General features: G+C 36.0%; 1 protein-coding gene across 1 annotated transcript in view; it reads left to right on the forward strand.

The window, feature by feature from the left end:
• UNC13C (unc-13 homolog C) overlaps positions 1-18125 on the forward strand; it is a 645143-nt gene that overhangs the window by 375947 nt on the left and 251071 nt on the right. Inside the window, exon 17 of the mRNA XM_017348010.4 lies at positions 11366-11499. Within this exon, the coding sequence (XP_017203499.3) occupies positions 11366-11499 (134 nt within the window). The remainder of the gene's footprint in view (positions 1-11365; positions 11500-18125) is intronic.

Genomic DNA, 18125 nt, shown 5'->3' on the forward strand with positions numbered 1-18125 from the left:
TGCCTTCCCAGGTACACTCGCGGGATTGGAGGCTGAGGAGCCATGACATTGCTCACTTAAGTGAGGGCTGCAGGCCTCCCAAACAGCAGCAGCATCTGCACCACAACACCTGCCCACCCCCATGATCATTTTCAAGACAACCAGTTCCTCAGTTTTTTATTCTCAATTAGTAACAGCATACTAAGCTATTTAAGAATTGCAGTAATGTTCTAGTGAATATAAATTTTAAAAGTAGTGTTTTACAAAAGGATCTAGCATTGGAATCCATGAAGGGATACTATAAATATGCAGTAAGATAGTCCACCTCCTCTTAGATAACTGTATGTAGATGGAAATTTGACAGATGTAAAGATGAAAGGGAAGTGCTTTGTTATCACGACAAGTGCAAAGTCTAGAAAACCCTTGAGTGCTACATGGCATCCAGGACAGGCCTATTTTTTACTTGACTTAATAACAGGCAACACCAGTTACTAGAATGTGGGGAATGGAGTCCTCATGTTCTTCCTATGAACACAGGAACTTCACGAGAGCAGTTCTGTGTATGCTAGTATGGATTCCAAGGCCATGTGTCCACTTCACCTGATTTATTAGATCTATAATAGATTCTTTAACATCAAGTATATATAACAACATAGATGTTCCATGGGCCAGACCTAGAAAAACACTAGTAAGCAACTTTGAATATAGTCTTTAATCTCACTCCTCAATATGTTCTTTTTAATATATCTGTATGTGCTATAATTCATGGATTCTAATGAAATTTTCCCTATGCATATTTTAAATTATTATTTTTTAAATTGACATAAAATAATATATATTAACATCTTAAATGTGACTAAAGAAATCCCACTCAACTACAAGGAAAGATACATGCTTGGGATTTTTTGGGAAATTAAATCGATGCAAAGTACAGATCAGTTTGGGTAGTCAATATTTTGAAATTGGCATTAAATATTAATAGTGGGAATAACCATGGAAGTAAGTAAATCAAAGATGATGAAGTTGGGAGAGAGAGAGAGATGGGGAGGGAGGGAAAAAGAGGGGAGAGAGAGGGAGAGAGAGGGAAAAGACCAAAGGAAAGAGAAATATTGGCACAATCTTATGCTCTGTTTATATTAGGTTTTAAGATATATAGGGAGATTTTTTACATCATAAACTTAAAATACTCATGCTTAGATTTAGCAGTGGCTTTCACACTTTTTTAATTAGGAAAGGACGACCTATTTATTAGTGCTGCTTTTGCTTCTTTATGCCTTGAAAAGCAAATGCAACTCTATTTTCTGCTATATCAGTGAAGTGATTTTTCTTTAACTTTAGGAGAAGGGAGTAAAGTGCATTAAGTTCTTTGGAGAATATTAAATCTTCAAGACCTGTTTTTTCTTTATTTTTTCACCTTATATGATCTTGGATAGATCACTTTGCACTATCCCAAGTTTAGTTTCTACATCTTTAGAAATCACACTGGATGCTCTCTGTAGCCTTTTTAGTGCTACAGTGTGGTTAAGTAACAGTGAAGAAAGATGCAGTATTGTGGGCGGAGCTATGAGCTGTTCTCAAAAGTTTAGAAAAAATAAGAGCAAAAAAAAGTTCGCATTTATTTCTGCAAGATTTCTGTATCTTTTTCTCTCCTGTGTTTGTCTTTGGATTGTCTGCTTGATTTCACTCCAGATGCAGAATCCTGGAATATAGCCTGCCTTCCTTTGTCTGAGCTGATGAAGGAAAGAGATTCTAAACATCTCTGTGAGGGAACACAATTTTCTCACATAAAGTTAATATATCCTCACAATTATTCTCCTCTTTCACCTTATTTTTCTTTTTTTTAACTTTTATTTAATAAAAATAAATTTCCAAAGTACGGTTTATGGGTTACAATGGCTTTTCCCTCACATAACTTCCCTCCCACCCACACCTTATTTTTTTTGATTGAAACCTCCATGAAACATTTTATACCTTGCGTTTTTGACTTCTTGTCCACCCCTTCACACCAGAAGAATAGATTGAATTCATTTTGCTTATGTGTAACCAGAAAACCAGCTGGAATTTAGCCTCCTAGGATTACCAAGAAAAGCTATCCTAATACATGCATTGTGGATATCATCATATCATTTTGATGGTTTTCTGCTTGCGAAAGCAGAGGAAGGAGTCTGTGAAAAGCTGAAAGCTTTTGATTTTGTCCTTGTATCCAGGACTGATTTTCTGCTGTTCATAATTGAGCATAATTTAACCAATACTGTTATGAGAAGCAAATGAAAGAACCGTGATTCTATGAACAGAAAGATTAACAACTTCGGTTGAAACCTTTAGAACAATAGGGTACTGACAATAAAACGGTCACACTAAATAATTCTCTAGAAGTTGGAAAAATCAATTGGAAATTAATTTAAAACTGGATTGTGCCCATAGCTCGCAAACTTCAAATGAGTTACTCAGTAGTTTGAGCAGTCAAGAATTCACAAAGTGCATGGGCATCTGTAACTTTGTCTTCTAAAACCTTGCCTTTTAATTCAGTACATAAAACTGGAAGGAAAACTTAGCTCAGTGTTATTAGACATGGTTGCTGCAAGGTGTCTGGTGCATAGCAAATCTTCCCAGGCAGACGAATCAATTAATTCAAAAGCTTTTATTGGATTCCGGTCCCCAGTGAGGTTCCCAGGTCCCATCAGGGCGGGGGCCAGGGAAGTCGTGCATCAGAGGTTGGGAGGGCTCCTTTTATAGATAACAGGGCGTGGGGGTTAAAGATTGATCCTTATTGTTTGAACTTTAGGCACCTGTGGGGACCTTGACAAGGACTTTTCTTCCCGGGAAGTACAGGGAGGGACTCTCCATTCCCAGAAGTATAGGCCTTCTCTCCTTGCGGATCAAAGCTACCAGTTGCTGCCTGTGCCTATAAACTATATAACCATATATTGATGTTGAAGCTAAAAAGCAAAAACCAAGACTATCATCTACACATTTTGTTTTCAGTTAAGAAGAGGAAGTAGGAATTAAGATAAATTTCAATTTATTCTTCTCTAAAATGAGATTAACTATATTTTATTTTAACATTTGGAAATAAATGAAGACCACCCAAATGAAAATAAGTAAAGATTGTTTGTGCTTACTATAGCAAAGAATTCAATCATCATCACTTGCATTTGTCAGAGACTCAAAAGCAGACAGGGAAGTGGGAAAGCCTTATTGTGACAGACAGGGAAGGCTCAGGTGCAATCGAATGGTGGTTGTTGGCAATGGGAAGCTGTGAAGTTGGTTCAATAGAAGTAGGGCATCCTATATGATCAGTTTGCAGAGCATTTATGTCTCTCTGGTTGGTCCTGAGGTGGACATCAGGGCAGTGCTGGGAAACCAGCCACCATTGACCACTTCGTGACATTCTGTCAGGAGCTGCAGAGGTTGTGGTTTGCCTTTGTGGACCTACTGCTGCAGATTATGAAATCATGGAGTAAGCAACCAACTCTGGCACAGAGGAAGTTGCAAAGATGTTATGTAAAGGTGATCTAATTACCGATTTAACATTAATTTTGTCTTGCTACATTTTGTAACACTTTAAAGCTCATTTTATTTTAAATATCCAGGCTCACCCCATCTCATTTTCTTTTTGTCTGTCTTTATATGCATGCTTTCCTGGTGTTTCAAATGCTTATCATCAATAAAGCTGTTGCCAAGATGATTAATCATTACTTAACCTGCCTCAAAGTAAAGCCATCTTCATGCACGTTACAGTAGTCACCCATCTATACACATTCAAATACACATTCTGAAAATTCTGTTCAGAAATGGCACAGCTTCCTTGTCTTACCTGGCGAATCATCTCACCTGGCTTTCCTCAACTTCAAATCGAGAGCCCTTTGTCTCATCTCTCTTGCCTCCTTTCTCATGCTCTGAATACCTGAACACAAATATTTTACTGAATCCATCTCCTGTGCTTTTTTTTTTTCTCATTCCCTCCCTCTTGATCTTTTTCTCTACTTTCAGTTATTTTCTTTTCTTCTTTGTAAATAAGTTCCAGTACTACATATACTCTTGTTCAACATTCAAATATCTTTCTCCATTCCTGCTTTCACTGTGCACTCTAGTAGTAAATCCAACACCCCCTTCCCTTGGCTTCCGGGTCCAGGACTGGAGACTACTCATGATTGTGAGGATAGGTGTCACATTAAGTTCAGGAACCCACCCTCACCTGAAATCTCAAGCTACACAGCAATGCCACTGAGCATCCAATTCAAGGCGCTCTCTCATTTCTTGCTGGTGCTATTTCAGACTTCTGCTGTTTCTCTCACAGTCTACCCAACCATCTCTTTTTTTTTTTCCCCAGGATGCAAATTCCTAGCTTTCCTTTCTCATCCTCAGTGAGACTTATCTGCTAGGTCTTCATCCTTTGACTCAGAAAAAGCCATGTTCTTCGTTTGTACTTGAAGCTAATCTTTCCACATATACTCTGAGTCCCAATATCTCTCATTTTACTAGGAAACTCTCTCCTCCTATAATACCTTTCTTTTGTAAATTTTTATTCTCTTCTTTTAATTTTTCACCAAAGATTTCCTGATGGCCGTGAATGCTCTTCGCTCTCTCTCTATGATTAATCTTGTAAACCGTGATTTCTGGTGCTACATATACCCTTAAATTCTTCTATCTACATCAATAGTCCAGGTGCTTTTGAAATTACAAACTCTTCTACCTAATCACCTTCTAGAAAGCTCCCTTTGATTCTTACTTGTCTTTTCTTTCTCACTAGCTAGTCAGAGTTCTGCCAATTTTTTTATATTAACCCTTCCCTAAGTGTGTCCCTTCCTCTTTATTAAAATGCTTCTGAAAAGTAATTTAAAATATAAGTGTAATAAAGTACTCCCATGTTTTAATATTTTAATGTTATCTTTCAAATTTGATTTAATGCAAAATCCTTGACACGACACACAAGATTCTTCAAAATTTTACCTCTGCATCTCTGTAGTATTCTGTTTCCTGAAGTGTGTTCAGAGGAACATTTATCCTATAGGAATCTTTACACAATGAAAATTTCCTCTAAGATCTGGAATCAGACAAGGATGTCCACTCTTATCATTCTCATTTTCTCTAGTACTGGAATTGTCAGCCAAAGAAATTAGGAAAGAGAAAGAAATAAATAGCATACAAAAAGTAGAGGAGGAAATCAAATTATCCTTGTTTGTAGATGATATGATTTTATATATAGAAAAATCTGAAGCTCCCATGAAAAACTACTAGAACTGATAAACAAATTAAGTAAAATTGCAGGAAACAAAATCAAGACACAAAAACCAATCACATTTTTATATTTTATTAGCAAACATATTGATAAAGAAATTATGATATCAAAAAGCTTAAGAGCAAGCCATTCACAATAGGTATAAAAAATAAAATACCTTGGAATAAATTTAACCAAGGATCTTAAAGTTCCCTATGATGAAAATTATCAGACATCAATTGAGGAAGACACAAAGAAATGGAAAGGATTCCCAGGTTCATGAATTGTATTGTTAAAATACTCAAACTAATGAAGACAATTTACTGATTCAGTGCATTCTGTATCAAAATATTCATGACCTTTTTTGAGTAACTAGAAACTATAATCTTAAAATTCCTTTGACAGCCCAAGAAGCCTCCAAATATCTGAAACAATTTGAAACAAATAGAACAAAGTTAAGGGTATCACAACATGTTATTTCACAAGATACTACAGTTAAAGTAATCAAAACAGCATGCTGATGGCATTCAAACAGATAAACAAACTACATAGAGATCCCAGGTATGAATTCATGCATTTATAGCCAACTGTCCCCAGTGAAAGCATTCAAACATGTTGGATAAAGGACAGACTCATTCAATAAATTGTGCTGAGGAAGCTGGACACACACACACACACACACACACACACACATATATAAAATAAGCTTGCGCCCCATCTCCTAACTCTTACCGTATACAAAAACCAACTTAAAATAGATCGAAGACCTAAATGTAAGACCTGAAAGCATGAAACTTCTAAGAAAAAACATATGGGAAACACTTCCAGACATCAGTGTGGGCAATGATTTTTTTAAAATAAAAAGCATAGGCAACAAAAGCAAAACTAGACCAAAGAGATATATCAAACTGTAACATTTCTATAGATCAAAAGAAGTAAGGGAGTGAAGAGGCAACCAACAGAATGGGAGAAAATATTCATAAACTATTCATCTGACAAAAGATTAAATCCATAATATATAAGGAACTTTCAAAACTGAACAACAGAAACACAAATAACTGAGTTAAGAAATGAACAAAGGATCTGAATAGACATTTGTCAAAAGAAGAAATACAAATGGCTAACAAGTACATAATGTTCAATATCATTAGCCACCAGGGAAATGAAAAATAAAAATCATGGTAGATTATCAATCATCAGTCACCTCACTCTAGTTAGAATGGCTATTTTCAAAAGGCAGCAAATAATAAATGCTGGTAGATATGGCAAACTGGGAACTCTCATACACTCTCAGTGGGAATGTAATACAAATTAGTACTTTCATTGTGGAAACAGTATGGATACTTCTCAAAAAACTAAAAGGTAGATCTTCCATATGACTCACCTTTCTCCATTCTGGGAATATATATCTGAAGAAAATGAAATCAAAATTCGAAAGAGATATCTTTACTCCCATGTTCATTGAAGCACTATTCACAAATAGCTAATATAAAATTAATCTAGGTGTCAATGGAGGAATGTATGAAGAAAATGTGGTATATATACACAACACAATATTATTCAGCCATATAAAGAATGAAATCCTGCCATTTTCAGCACAATGGAGTAAGTAAATGATACAGAAAGGCAAATACTGAATGTTTTCTTTCATCAGTAGGAAATTGATCTGAACTTGGAATAGTGATTATCAGTAGCTGAGAAGGTTGAAGGGGAGGAGAAGATAGGGGAGGTTTGATAAGTAGCAAGTTCCATTGTTTCACAGCACGTTGAGCAACTATATTTTACAGTGATGTATTAAACATTGTATGTATATGTTAAACTCTTTATTTAACATAGAGTTAATCATATGTATATAAAGTCAATTAGAAATATATCTCAGTAAAAAATAAGAGGGGTAATAAAGAGGGAGGAGGAAGTTTATTACTGTTAAGCTTTATATTTCTGCAAACAGTCTTATGGACTTACTTCTAAGGGTACAGTTTAAAAATTTGTCATGGGACTCCAAATCTCATTAAAACTGGTGGGAAAAATGCTATCTTAACTTTTAAAGTGATCATATTAAGTATTAAAGTGAACATATAGATAGGATTAAGTGTTACAGAGATCATACAAATATAGCATCAAGTGCCTGGTAATAATAATAGACAGAATTAAAAAGTATGAAATGTTCAACATGGGAAGCAGTCCACACAGCAGACTCATAGAATGATAATCACTTTAAGTAACACTCTGACCTCAGAATTAGCCCTTTCGGCTTCCTGGTCTGGCTGAAAGCCTGTGAAAGCATTTCAGGCATGAAAGCCAAGACACTGTGGCAAAAAATTATCTACATGAAGAATCTCTGTGAGACCCCAGCAGAAAGAAGGGGCCATCAAAGGATGTACTTTTTTCTCAAGGGAGGAGAGAACTTCCACTTTGCTTATGGCCTTGTCCAAATACTGATGGAGTTTGTGGTCACAAAAGGTTTCCATAAGCCTTGGCAGCTAATGGCAAGAGCCTCAGGTGATCACTGACATCATAAATAAGAGTATTAATTGTTAAATTAACAACAGAAGTCACTGTGAACTTACTCCCCATGTAGGATCTCTGTCCTTAATGAGTTGTACTATAAAAATTATAGTACAACTGCAAAACTTGTCCTCAAACAGTACTTTTTATGTTCTGTGTGTGTTGGGGGGGTGCAAACTGTTGAGATCTTTACTTAGTATAGAGTTGATCTTCTGTATAAAAACTAAAAATGAACCTCAATGAAGAATAGGATGGGAGAGGGAGTAAGTGGTGGGATGGAAGGTGGGGGTGGGAGGGCGGGTATGGGGGAAAAAACACTATATTCCTAAAGTTGTACCTATGAAATTTGCATTCATTAAATAAAAGCATTGAAAAATAAATAAACACTGTATGAAGAATGAGAAGAGAGGAGGTGGTGGGTTCTAAACATAAAGAAAAACAAGGAAATACAAGTGATAATCATCTGATTTAGCCAGTTTATGTTATCTACATATGTTGAAATATTATACTCTTCCCCACAAAATGGACATTCTACATGAAATTATATGTATAAATATATGTTCATATATATATTTATATACACATACCATACTCGATTTTTAGGATATATTGATAAATTGTTACATAGAAATAATTAATTCCCCCATCCTTTTAAGCATGCATTCCACTAAAGACATGATTGGTGAAGGAATTTGTTGAAACAGATTCTCAGGTGATCACTGACATCATAAATAAGATTATTAATTGTTAAATTAACAACAGAAGTCACTGTGCACTTACTCCCCATGTAGGACCTCTGTCCTTAATGAGTTATACTATTAAAATTATAGTACAGCTGCAAAACTTGTCTTCAAACAGCATTTTATATGTTTATTTGGGATGCTTACATTCCATATCAGAGTGCGAGGGCTCTGGGCCCAACTCTGCTTTGGATTCCAGCTTCCTGATTCTGCACATCTTTGGAGACAACAGGTGATGGTGCAAATATTTGGATCTGCCCCCCGAAATGGAGGACCCAGTTTGAGTTCTAGGTTGCTGGCTTCATCCTGGCCTAGTCCCGTATTTTGTGGGTATTTGGTAGAGTGAACCAATGCTTGGAAGATAGCTCTGTCTTCTCTCCTCCCTCTCCCTCTCTTTCACCCATTCCCACTTCCTCTCCCTCCCTGCTCTTTCTGTTTCTCCTTGCCTTTCAAAAAAATGAAAATAAGCAAAGAAAAACATTTCAAAACATGCTATTAAGTGGGAAAATCTGACTTATATTACAATTTTATGTCATGGATAAGCTTAATGATTCAATATCCATGTTGGTTTACTACTATGTAATGTACAAATTGTGATGCAAATATGATACCACCAAGAATCCTTTGGTGTCATAAAAAAGTGGTGAAAGTACAACTTGTGACTGCTAAGGATCTTGGGAGTTGATGCAAATTCTACTTCTGTCTTCTCTTTTCCATATCACTCTGCAGAAATCCTAAGTGTCTGTGATGTTAAACATATAATGTAACTTGCTTTGATTGAATCTGTTTACTAAAAATATGGAAGACATGTAGTATAGTTCTATATGTCATGATGATTAGTGATAATATTCTAATGTAGTCCACTGTAGGCATCAGAAATAATTTTATGTATAGCTGTCACAACTCACTAGCCTCTCCAGATTTATAAATTCTTCACAGTGATCTATTGAGCTTAATAGAATGAGTGCATAATTATATTATTGTAACAATATTAAAGTCCTGTTCAGAAACTAGAGATAAATTTCAATCAAAAGTTTAAAGTCAGTCAAGCCATATATTTATAAGCCTGCCTTTTCTTCCACTGCTTTACCTTGATATGCCTCAAGAAGAGATTCCTTTAAGGGAGGAAGACTGCCAAGGAGTTTCTGGTGGTAGTCAAGAGACTGTCATGTTCATCCTTTAGCTTTTAGCTCATTCTGGCAATCTGAAGTAATTTTTATTTTAGTTCTGCATGTTTTAACATTTGTTGCTTTTCAAACATAAAAGTAGAGCAGTGACTCTTGGAAACACCTTAGGATAACATGCATATGTGCTTGGAGGGCTCTAGTAGTAAGTGGATTCACCATGAGAGTTTATTCTAAGTTATATCCACAGTAGCATTGTCACTCAACAAAGTATAGTTGCACGTCTTGTTAAAAGGTAAGTATGTGGTACTCTTCAGCTCAGGGTAATGGATCTGATCACATCAGAACACAAAACAGTTATATGTGGCAACAGAAACTAACACACATTTTTTCAGAGTTTTGAGTTTTCTGAGCCAAAATGGGAGTCTTCAGATATCCTAGACTTATAAACTCATCAGTGTTTTAGCAATAACAGTCACAGAAGCCATCATTCTTCCAGCTTAATTGTACAGTTCAGTAGAAATATCTGCCTTTGTGTTTTTGCGTATTCAAAAATGAAATATGAAATGAATTTTCTAAGAAGGATACTCACAAAATAAATGATCAGAATAATTTGCTTTTATATTGTAAAGAATTGTATCTATTGAGTATGAACTTTATCTGTGAAGCATGAAAAGTTATTATTGTAGTTTGTTAACTTCAAGGTAGACTGAGATCATCATAGACCACATGGCTACATTCTGTTTTCTCAAAGTGACAGTTGTAGAATTCAGGCAGCCAGGTGACATAATGAGTTTAACAGGAGGCAAATGTAATTCAGAAGATGTGGGGGGAGCAAAAAGGCAGAATTGGAAAATTGACTGTACTAAATAAAATTGTGCGCACAATGAGATAGATCCAAGAAATTTGTATGATAGTAGATATATATATATATATATATACATATAGTTATATAGATATATTTACAGAGAGTAGGACTTAACAGTACTGACTTACTGACTTTATAAGATTTGAGTTCTGCATACTTGGTAAATGTGACTTTGGGAAATATTTAAAAGAAAATTTCATACACATACATCTTTGTACATTAAACTTGGTCTCTATCCTTGGGAGAATCAATGTTCAAGGACTAGTTCCTACAATAATAATTTTAGGTCATGCACTGTAATAGATTGAAGAAAATCCGAGGCCAGCACTGTGGCTCACTTTGTTAATCTTCCGACTGCGGCGCCGGCATCCCATATGGGTGCCGGGTTCTAGTCCCTGTTGCTCCTCTCCCAGTCCAGCTCTCTGCTGTGGACCAGGAAGGCAGTGGAGGATGGCCCAGGTGCTTGGACTCCTGCACCTGCATGGGAGACCAGGAAGAAGCACCTGGCTCCTGGCTTCAGATCAGCGTAGCACCGGCCATGGCAGCCATTTGGGGAGTGAACCAACGGAAGGAAGACCTTTCTTTCTGTCTCTCTCACTGTCTATATCTCAACTTGTCAAATAATAATAATAATAAAATATGTAAAAAAATCCTCCACTTCAGAACCAAAAACAAAACAAAACAAAACCAAAGAGTGATCGAAATTTATAAAAAGAGAGATTAGAAAGACAAGCCTGACTTTGTATTTAGTTTAGCCTATGGGATGCCATTCAATGAAAAAAGAAACCTGAGGTAGTATTTGGCTCACGTGACCTGAGTGTTTTCCGTCCTCACTTAACTCTGATCCTCCTGTTTGGCAGTGACATCTTACTAAAGTCACCCCATTTGACCTTCTCTTTTGCATGTTGTGTGACCTTGTGGACAGAGTAAGAAACAAGACATTCCTCGGGAGGAACAGGGACCAACTACCAAGAATTTGGATTTTTGGCCCCAACTTATTACCCTGATGGTCACTATTATTGATGAGGATAAAACTGCCTACACACCTGTCCTGAATCAGTAAGTACACTGCTTTGGAAATGAATGGATTTTATGACGTTAGTTTAAACTAGGTGTTTTAGGCACAGCTTATGCTGCCATGATAATGGCAAGCTTGTCCAGAATTGAACAGTAAAAAGAGCAGTTCTCTGCTTGTGTGGTAGAGATGTGAGTGATAATATGGACTTTGTGTTTGAGGCCCATAAGGTATGATTCTTTGGATATGGACAGAGATACCTCCCAGTATTTGATTCTTATTTGATATAAATGTTTCTTCTTTCTTCTAATTCCTTTCATAACTATACCACTGTCTCAAAAAATAAGTATACTCCCCTCATAACTTTAAAGAATGTTGACAAGCTAGTGTTAAGCACATTCCATTACAGCTTTTTAATAGTCACAGTTTGTCCAAAACAAGCTTTCAAAATTGTTGTGCATATTGGTTTTAAAAATTTAATGTGGTATTTAATAGAACACGTCCATTTCAGCAAATTACATCCTAAAGTCTGTGCCTCCAAAACAAAGTAAATGGGTTAAAATTCATGGTTATTCATGATCTTATCACAATGGCACCAGCTATGATACCTGGAAAAAATTATCTAATTTCCCTGGATCTCAGTTCTTCTCCTAAGTAAAATAAGGACATATCACCCATGATTTCTGAGATCCAATTCAACTTCAATGCTGCACATTTAGTTTTTATTTCACACCCACACACTAAAGGCAGTACAAGCAAAATAACAGTAAAATGCCAACTAGGCACATGCTCTCCAGATAAAAGGGAGGTTATCCTGACATATTGGTGGGAGCAGAAATGATGTGGGCAGAAATATACACCAAGAATGAAGTAGAACAAAGAAGCAAGTTCAAACTCAAAGGTTCCATTATTTCTTGTTCTTTACATGGGTCAAGACAGGGTCAAAGTTTATGTTGAATCTAATTATAATTCCAATTGCAGGTATACTAAATTTAATTTCCCATTGTTCACCCTTTTCTGACTCTTAACTACCCATTTTTACCTGCCCCAAACTTCTCATAATTCTGGAGAAAATGGTCCTGTCTTTGATAAGCAACCAACACAGTGTCAGCTTTGGCTTTTCATTCTATTCTCCCTCTTCCCCCAAATCCAGTGTTTCCATTGACCTTTTCTTCTGGTGGTCATACTGTGTTCTGGTGATTTTCTGTAGGACTTTGCTCTTTTATTCTCTTCTGTTCAGCCCAGTAGATCTCTTAATCCATGCCATGTCTGCATCCTGTCGTGGGACATAGGAAGTCATTCCCAGACCTCTGGAAGCTCTTTGGAATAGAATATCTTGTCTTTTCACTTGGTGGCCTATTCTTGAGAACAAAGTAGATTTCTTAAAGATCAGTAAATCAACAGTTTGTTTCAAGACAGTGCCCTCTGGCTGGCATAGGCCATCTGATAAATGACTGTGATTGAAAACAATATTTGCTGAGAAAAGCAAATTAAAATTTCTTGGAAACGGTTTTGTGTTTAATCAAAGAAATTGCACAGACTGCTTCTTAAAACCTATGTCCCATATCCGAATGCCTGCTTCCAAACCCAGATATCAGGCTTCTAATCTAGCTTCCTGCTTATGTGCCTGGGAGGCAGCAGGTGGTAACCCACATGGGAGACCCAGCAGGAGTTTCTAGCTCCTAGCTTTGGCCCAGTCTACCCGCTATTGAAGTCATTTGGGGAGTGAAGCAGAAGATGGGGGACAACTCTGTCTTTCTTTCTCTCTATCCCTATGCCTTTCAAATAAGTAAATCTGTTTATTAATTTTTTAAAATTTTACTTAAAGATGTATTTATTTATTTGAAATCCAGAGTTAGAGGGAGAGAGAGAGAGAGAGAGAGAGAGAGAGAGAATTTTCCATCTGCAGGTTGACTCCCCAAATAGCTACAACCAGTGGAGCTGGGCTGGTCTCAAGCAAGGAGCTTCTTCCAGATCTCCCATGTGCATTCAGGGGCCCAAGGACTTGGGCCATCTTCTGCTGCTTCCCCAGGCCATTAGCAGGGAGCTGGATTAGAAGTGGAACAACTGGGACTTGAATCCGATTCCATATGGGATGCTGACATTGCTTTACCTGCTGCTCCACAGCATGGGCCCCCTCAGCTAAGTAAATCTTTAAAAAAATCAAATCCTTAACATTTGCCAACTATATTAAGTCAGGGTATGAACAGTGAAATATACATTATAAAATCATAGAATAAATTAAAATTTCCCAGATTAATTTTAAAATTATAGCATGAAAAATGCATAATAGTTATACTTAATTTTCATAACTGTATTAAAGGAAATAGAACAAGGGCTGGCATTGTAGCACAGTGAGTTATGCTGACACTTGCAATGCCTGGGTCTACTTGGGCCCCTGCACTCGTGTTGAAGACCTGGATAGAGTTCCGGGTTCTCAGGCCTGGTTGTTGCGGCCATTTGGGGAATGAACCAGCAGAGGAAGATCTATTCATTTGTTTGAAAACATTTGGATTTGTTTCAAAACTAGAGATCTATGAATATTTATTTATAAATTTTTGTATAGATACATCCTTTCATTTCTCTTAGGTTGTGGGAAGGTATTTAGTGTTAACTAAAAACTATCAAACTGCTTTCTGGATTGACAACATTGTACTAAAACTTGGTATGATTAGTTTTTTAAATGTGGCCACTTTAATAGGAGTAAAATAATATCTTACTATGATTTTATTTTGTGCTTTCTTGATTTCTTATGCAATGGCCATCTTTTTATGTGCTTAGCTGAAATTTATGTCTTCTTTGGTGATGTTTATGTTATAATCATTTTCCCATTTCTAAATTGGGATGTTTATCTTCTTATTATTGAGTTGTAATGCTCCCCTATATATTCTAGATAAAAGTATTTTGTCAGATATAAACATTGCAGTATTTTCGTCTATTCTGTAACTTTGTTATTTTCTTACAAGAGCCTTTAGGAGAGCAGTTTTTAAAAAACTGTGTTGATAGAGTAATCCAATGTATTGATTAGTTTTTTATATTGTGGGCTTATTGTATCCTATTTGAGAAATCTTTATAATAATCTTGCAACATCACAATTTTCTGCTAGACATCCGAGGCTGAGGTCTGTGTTTCATGTCAAGTCAATTCCTGTATAAACTATGATAAGAGAGTGTATGTTTCTTTGGGTGCACTTAGAAAAGTTAAAATTTTTCTGTTCTACTGAAGTACTGAAAGTATACTTCCCACGTTACATAGCTTTGGCACCGATATTGAAAATCAACTGACAACATATACCATTCTCTGTATTCTATTCCATGGACCTAATGCATATAATTGTGCCAGTACCACACTTCTTGTTTGCTGTAGTTTTATAATATATCTTAAAATGTTATGTTTTACTTTCATATTTCTTAAAAACTGATAAAAAAAAAGTCCAGCCCCTTTGCAGTTCCATTTAAATTTTGGATGTTTGTAAATTTCTACATGGAAAAATGCCTACTGGACTTTTGAATGGAAGTGTATTGTGTTAATCTGGGGAAAACTAAAAATATAAAAACATTGAGTAATACTATTCGGGCACATAGTATATTCATATATTTCTATTTTTTAAAAAAATTTATTTATTTATTTGAGAGAGTTACAGACAGTGAGAGGAAGATACAGAGAGAAAAGTCTTCCATCTGCTGGTTTACTCCCCAAATGGCCACAAAAGTCAGAGCTGAGCTGATCAAAAGCCAGGAGCTAGGAGCTTCCTCCAGATCTCCCACGTGGGTGCAGGGGCCCAAGCACTTGGGCCCTCTTCTGTTACCTTCCCCGGCCATAGCAGAGAGCTGGACTGAAAGAGGATCAGCTGGTACTAGAACCTGTGCCCATATGGGTTGCCGGTGCTGGAGGTTGAAGATTAACCTACTGTGCCACCACGCTGGCCCTCATATACCTCTGTTTCTTAAGATCTTTAATTTCTTGAAGCAATATTTGTCATTTTAGTGAACATGTTTTACACATCATTTATTAATTTTGTTTCTGAGTATTTGTTATTTTTATTTTTTCATCAATTATATTTTACTTCAATTTACCATTGATGTTGGTAGCATATATATTAGTATATATTTCTCTTTTTTAAAAAATATTAATTTATTTGAAAGGCAGAATTACAGAGAAAAAGAGAGAGAGAGAGAAGCAAAGAGATCTTCTATCTACTGGTTCACTCCCCAGATGTGAACAGTGGCTGGGGCTGGGAACCCAGGGATCTGTTCAGGTTTTGCATCTGAGTGGCAGGGGCCCAAGCATTTGGGCCATCGTCTGCTGCTTTCCCAGACACTCCAGTAGGAGAGCTGGATTGGAAGGGGAGAAGCCAGGACTCTATCCACTGCCCATATGGGACACAGGCACCACAGCAGCAGCTTTACTTTCTGCGCCACCACACAGACCTCCATATATTTATCTTGTACCTTCAGCCTTTGAAAATTTCTTTCATTTTTGTATATTTGTTAAGATTATTTAAATGAATGATCTTCTTGTCTAATATAAAGAGAGCTTTACTCCTTTCTTTGCAATCTGGGATTTATTTATTATTTGTCTTTCCTTGTTGTTATTGCTAGAATATTCAATACAATCTTGAATAAAATGAGTAAGAGTATACATCTTTACCTTATTCCAAATGTTAAATGATTTTCATGAAAAGTCCTTCCTCAACTTGACAGAGATCTGTTCTATTATTCTGGAAGGTTTTTTTTTTTTTTTTTTAGTATGAATAAATATTGGATTTTTGTTAAATACCCTTTCTGTTTATATTATGATAATCATATACTTTGACTTTTCAAATATATTCATATAGTTTGCACTTATTGGTTTCTAAATGATAAGCCTTGGTAGGACCAATTCTACATGATGTGTAATCTTTCTTATATATTATTAAATTTCATTTGATATGATTTTGCTACAAATTTTTGCCTCTGTGTTCATGAGGACTTTGGGTTATGGTTTTCTTATAATGTCATCTTTTGGTTTTTAGGTTAGTGTAATTGTATAGGCTTTATAGAGTGAGTTGGGGAACATTACCTTCATTTTGTTTCTCTGCAAGAGTATTTGTTGAATTTATAATTTTCCTTATTGAGTGTTTGATACAATTTAACAGAGAAGCTATCTGGTCCTGGAGTTTCCTATGTAGAAATTTTCTAAAATTTTTATTTGAATTGAGAGATAGAGAAGATAGAGAGAGAAAAAGAGAGAGAGAGAGAGAGAGAGAGTCACTTATCCACTGCTTCACTTCCCAAATGAATGCTTGCAGTACCAGTCCGGGTGTTCCACATGGGTGGAACATGACAGGAGCCCAATTACTGTGGCATTGCTGCTGCTTCAGAGTCCGCGCTGACTGGAAGCTGGAGTCAGCAGTCAGACCCAGGGTTTGAACCCAGGCACTTTGATGTGAGGTACAGATCTCTTTACTACTAGGCTGAAGACACACTCCAGGCAGGATGTTTTTAAACTAAAAGTCCCATTTCTTTATTATGCGGACTGCTATTTGGGTTAACGACGTGTTCTTGATTAAGCTTTTGCAGTCTTTATAAGAATTGTCCATTTAACCAAAGTGGTCAAATTTCTTAATGTGTATAGTTACTCCTGCCATTCACTTTTTATTTCTTAACGTGTATAAAATCCGTTTCCCCTTTATTGTACTTGGTATTTATATATTTTGTTTTGTTTTGTTTTCTTTCCTTTGTCCTGTGCAACTGATTAGGCACTTGTGAATTGTGTTGGCTGTTGGAGGAAAAAAATGCACCTTTGGGTTTCAAGTGTCTGAATTATTTTTTTGGTTTTAGGTTCAATTGAGTTCTTCTCTTTTCTTTATATTATGGCCTTTCTTCTGTCAGTGGCCTAACTCATCAGTGATCATAGCCGTAATCCAGTGAGAAGATGATAAAGAATTAGAGTTGGGTTTGTGAAACATTAAGGTGATAAATCAATGGGTCTTTTAGACAAACTGCCTTGAATAGAGTGTTAGGGAAGAGAAGTAGAGACAATGAAAATACGACATCTGCAGGGGTACTGTTATCTGTGATGAGAAATACAGAGGAAAGCCTCAATTTGAGGAAGTGCATAGTGACTTATGTCAGGATTTATAAAGATTTAGTGACCTGTCTGTCTTCCAAGTAGTATCAGTACATGTATACATATAGGATAGCCCTTTAAATTGGTATCAAATACAGTATATAGGTGAGATTTATTATCTGTGCCTAAAAGTAAGAAACCTCATCACTTTTTAAAGTAGTTCGAAAATTATACTCTTACTTCATTTAACTATGTGACTTTACATTACTTTTTTTTTAATGTTGACCAAAATAGAAGCAGAAATATGCTTCATCCATTGTTATTCCATTTATTTGTATGCAGTATATTATCTGAAATTTCTTTAAGCTTCCTCCAAAAATACAGATATAGTGAAATATCAATTTATTTTCTTTTTACATTAAGAATGTAAATTAGGAAATATTCAATGTTTGGAGTAGAAAAATGGACGAATTTTAAAAAGATGTTCTGTTTCATTTGCAAAGATTAAGTATACTGCTTTTATTTTCTCGGGGCTTTGGGATGTGCCACAGTATTATTTTCAAATTCTTTCCAAATATATTTCATTTATTGCAGTGAGGAAGATTGAGTTTAAGCTACT

The sequence above is a fragment of the Oryctolagus cuniculus genome, chromosome 12 (genome assembly GCF_051225735.1).
Source record: "Oryctolagus cuniculus isolate XC-2025 breed Fujian yellow rabbit chromosome 12, ASM5122573v1, whole genome shotgun sequence".
NCBI classification, from domain to species: domain Eukaryota; kingdom Metazoa; phylum Chordata; class Mammalia; order Lagomorpha; family Leporidae; genus Oryctolagus; species Oryctolagus cuniculus.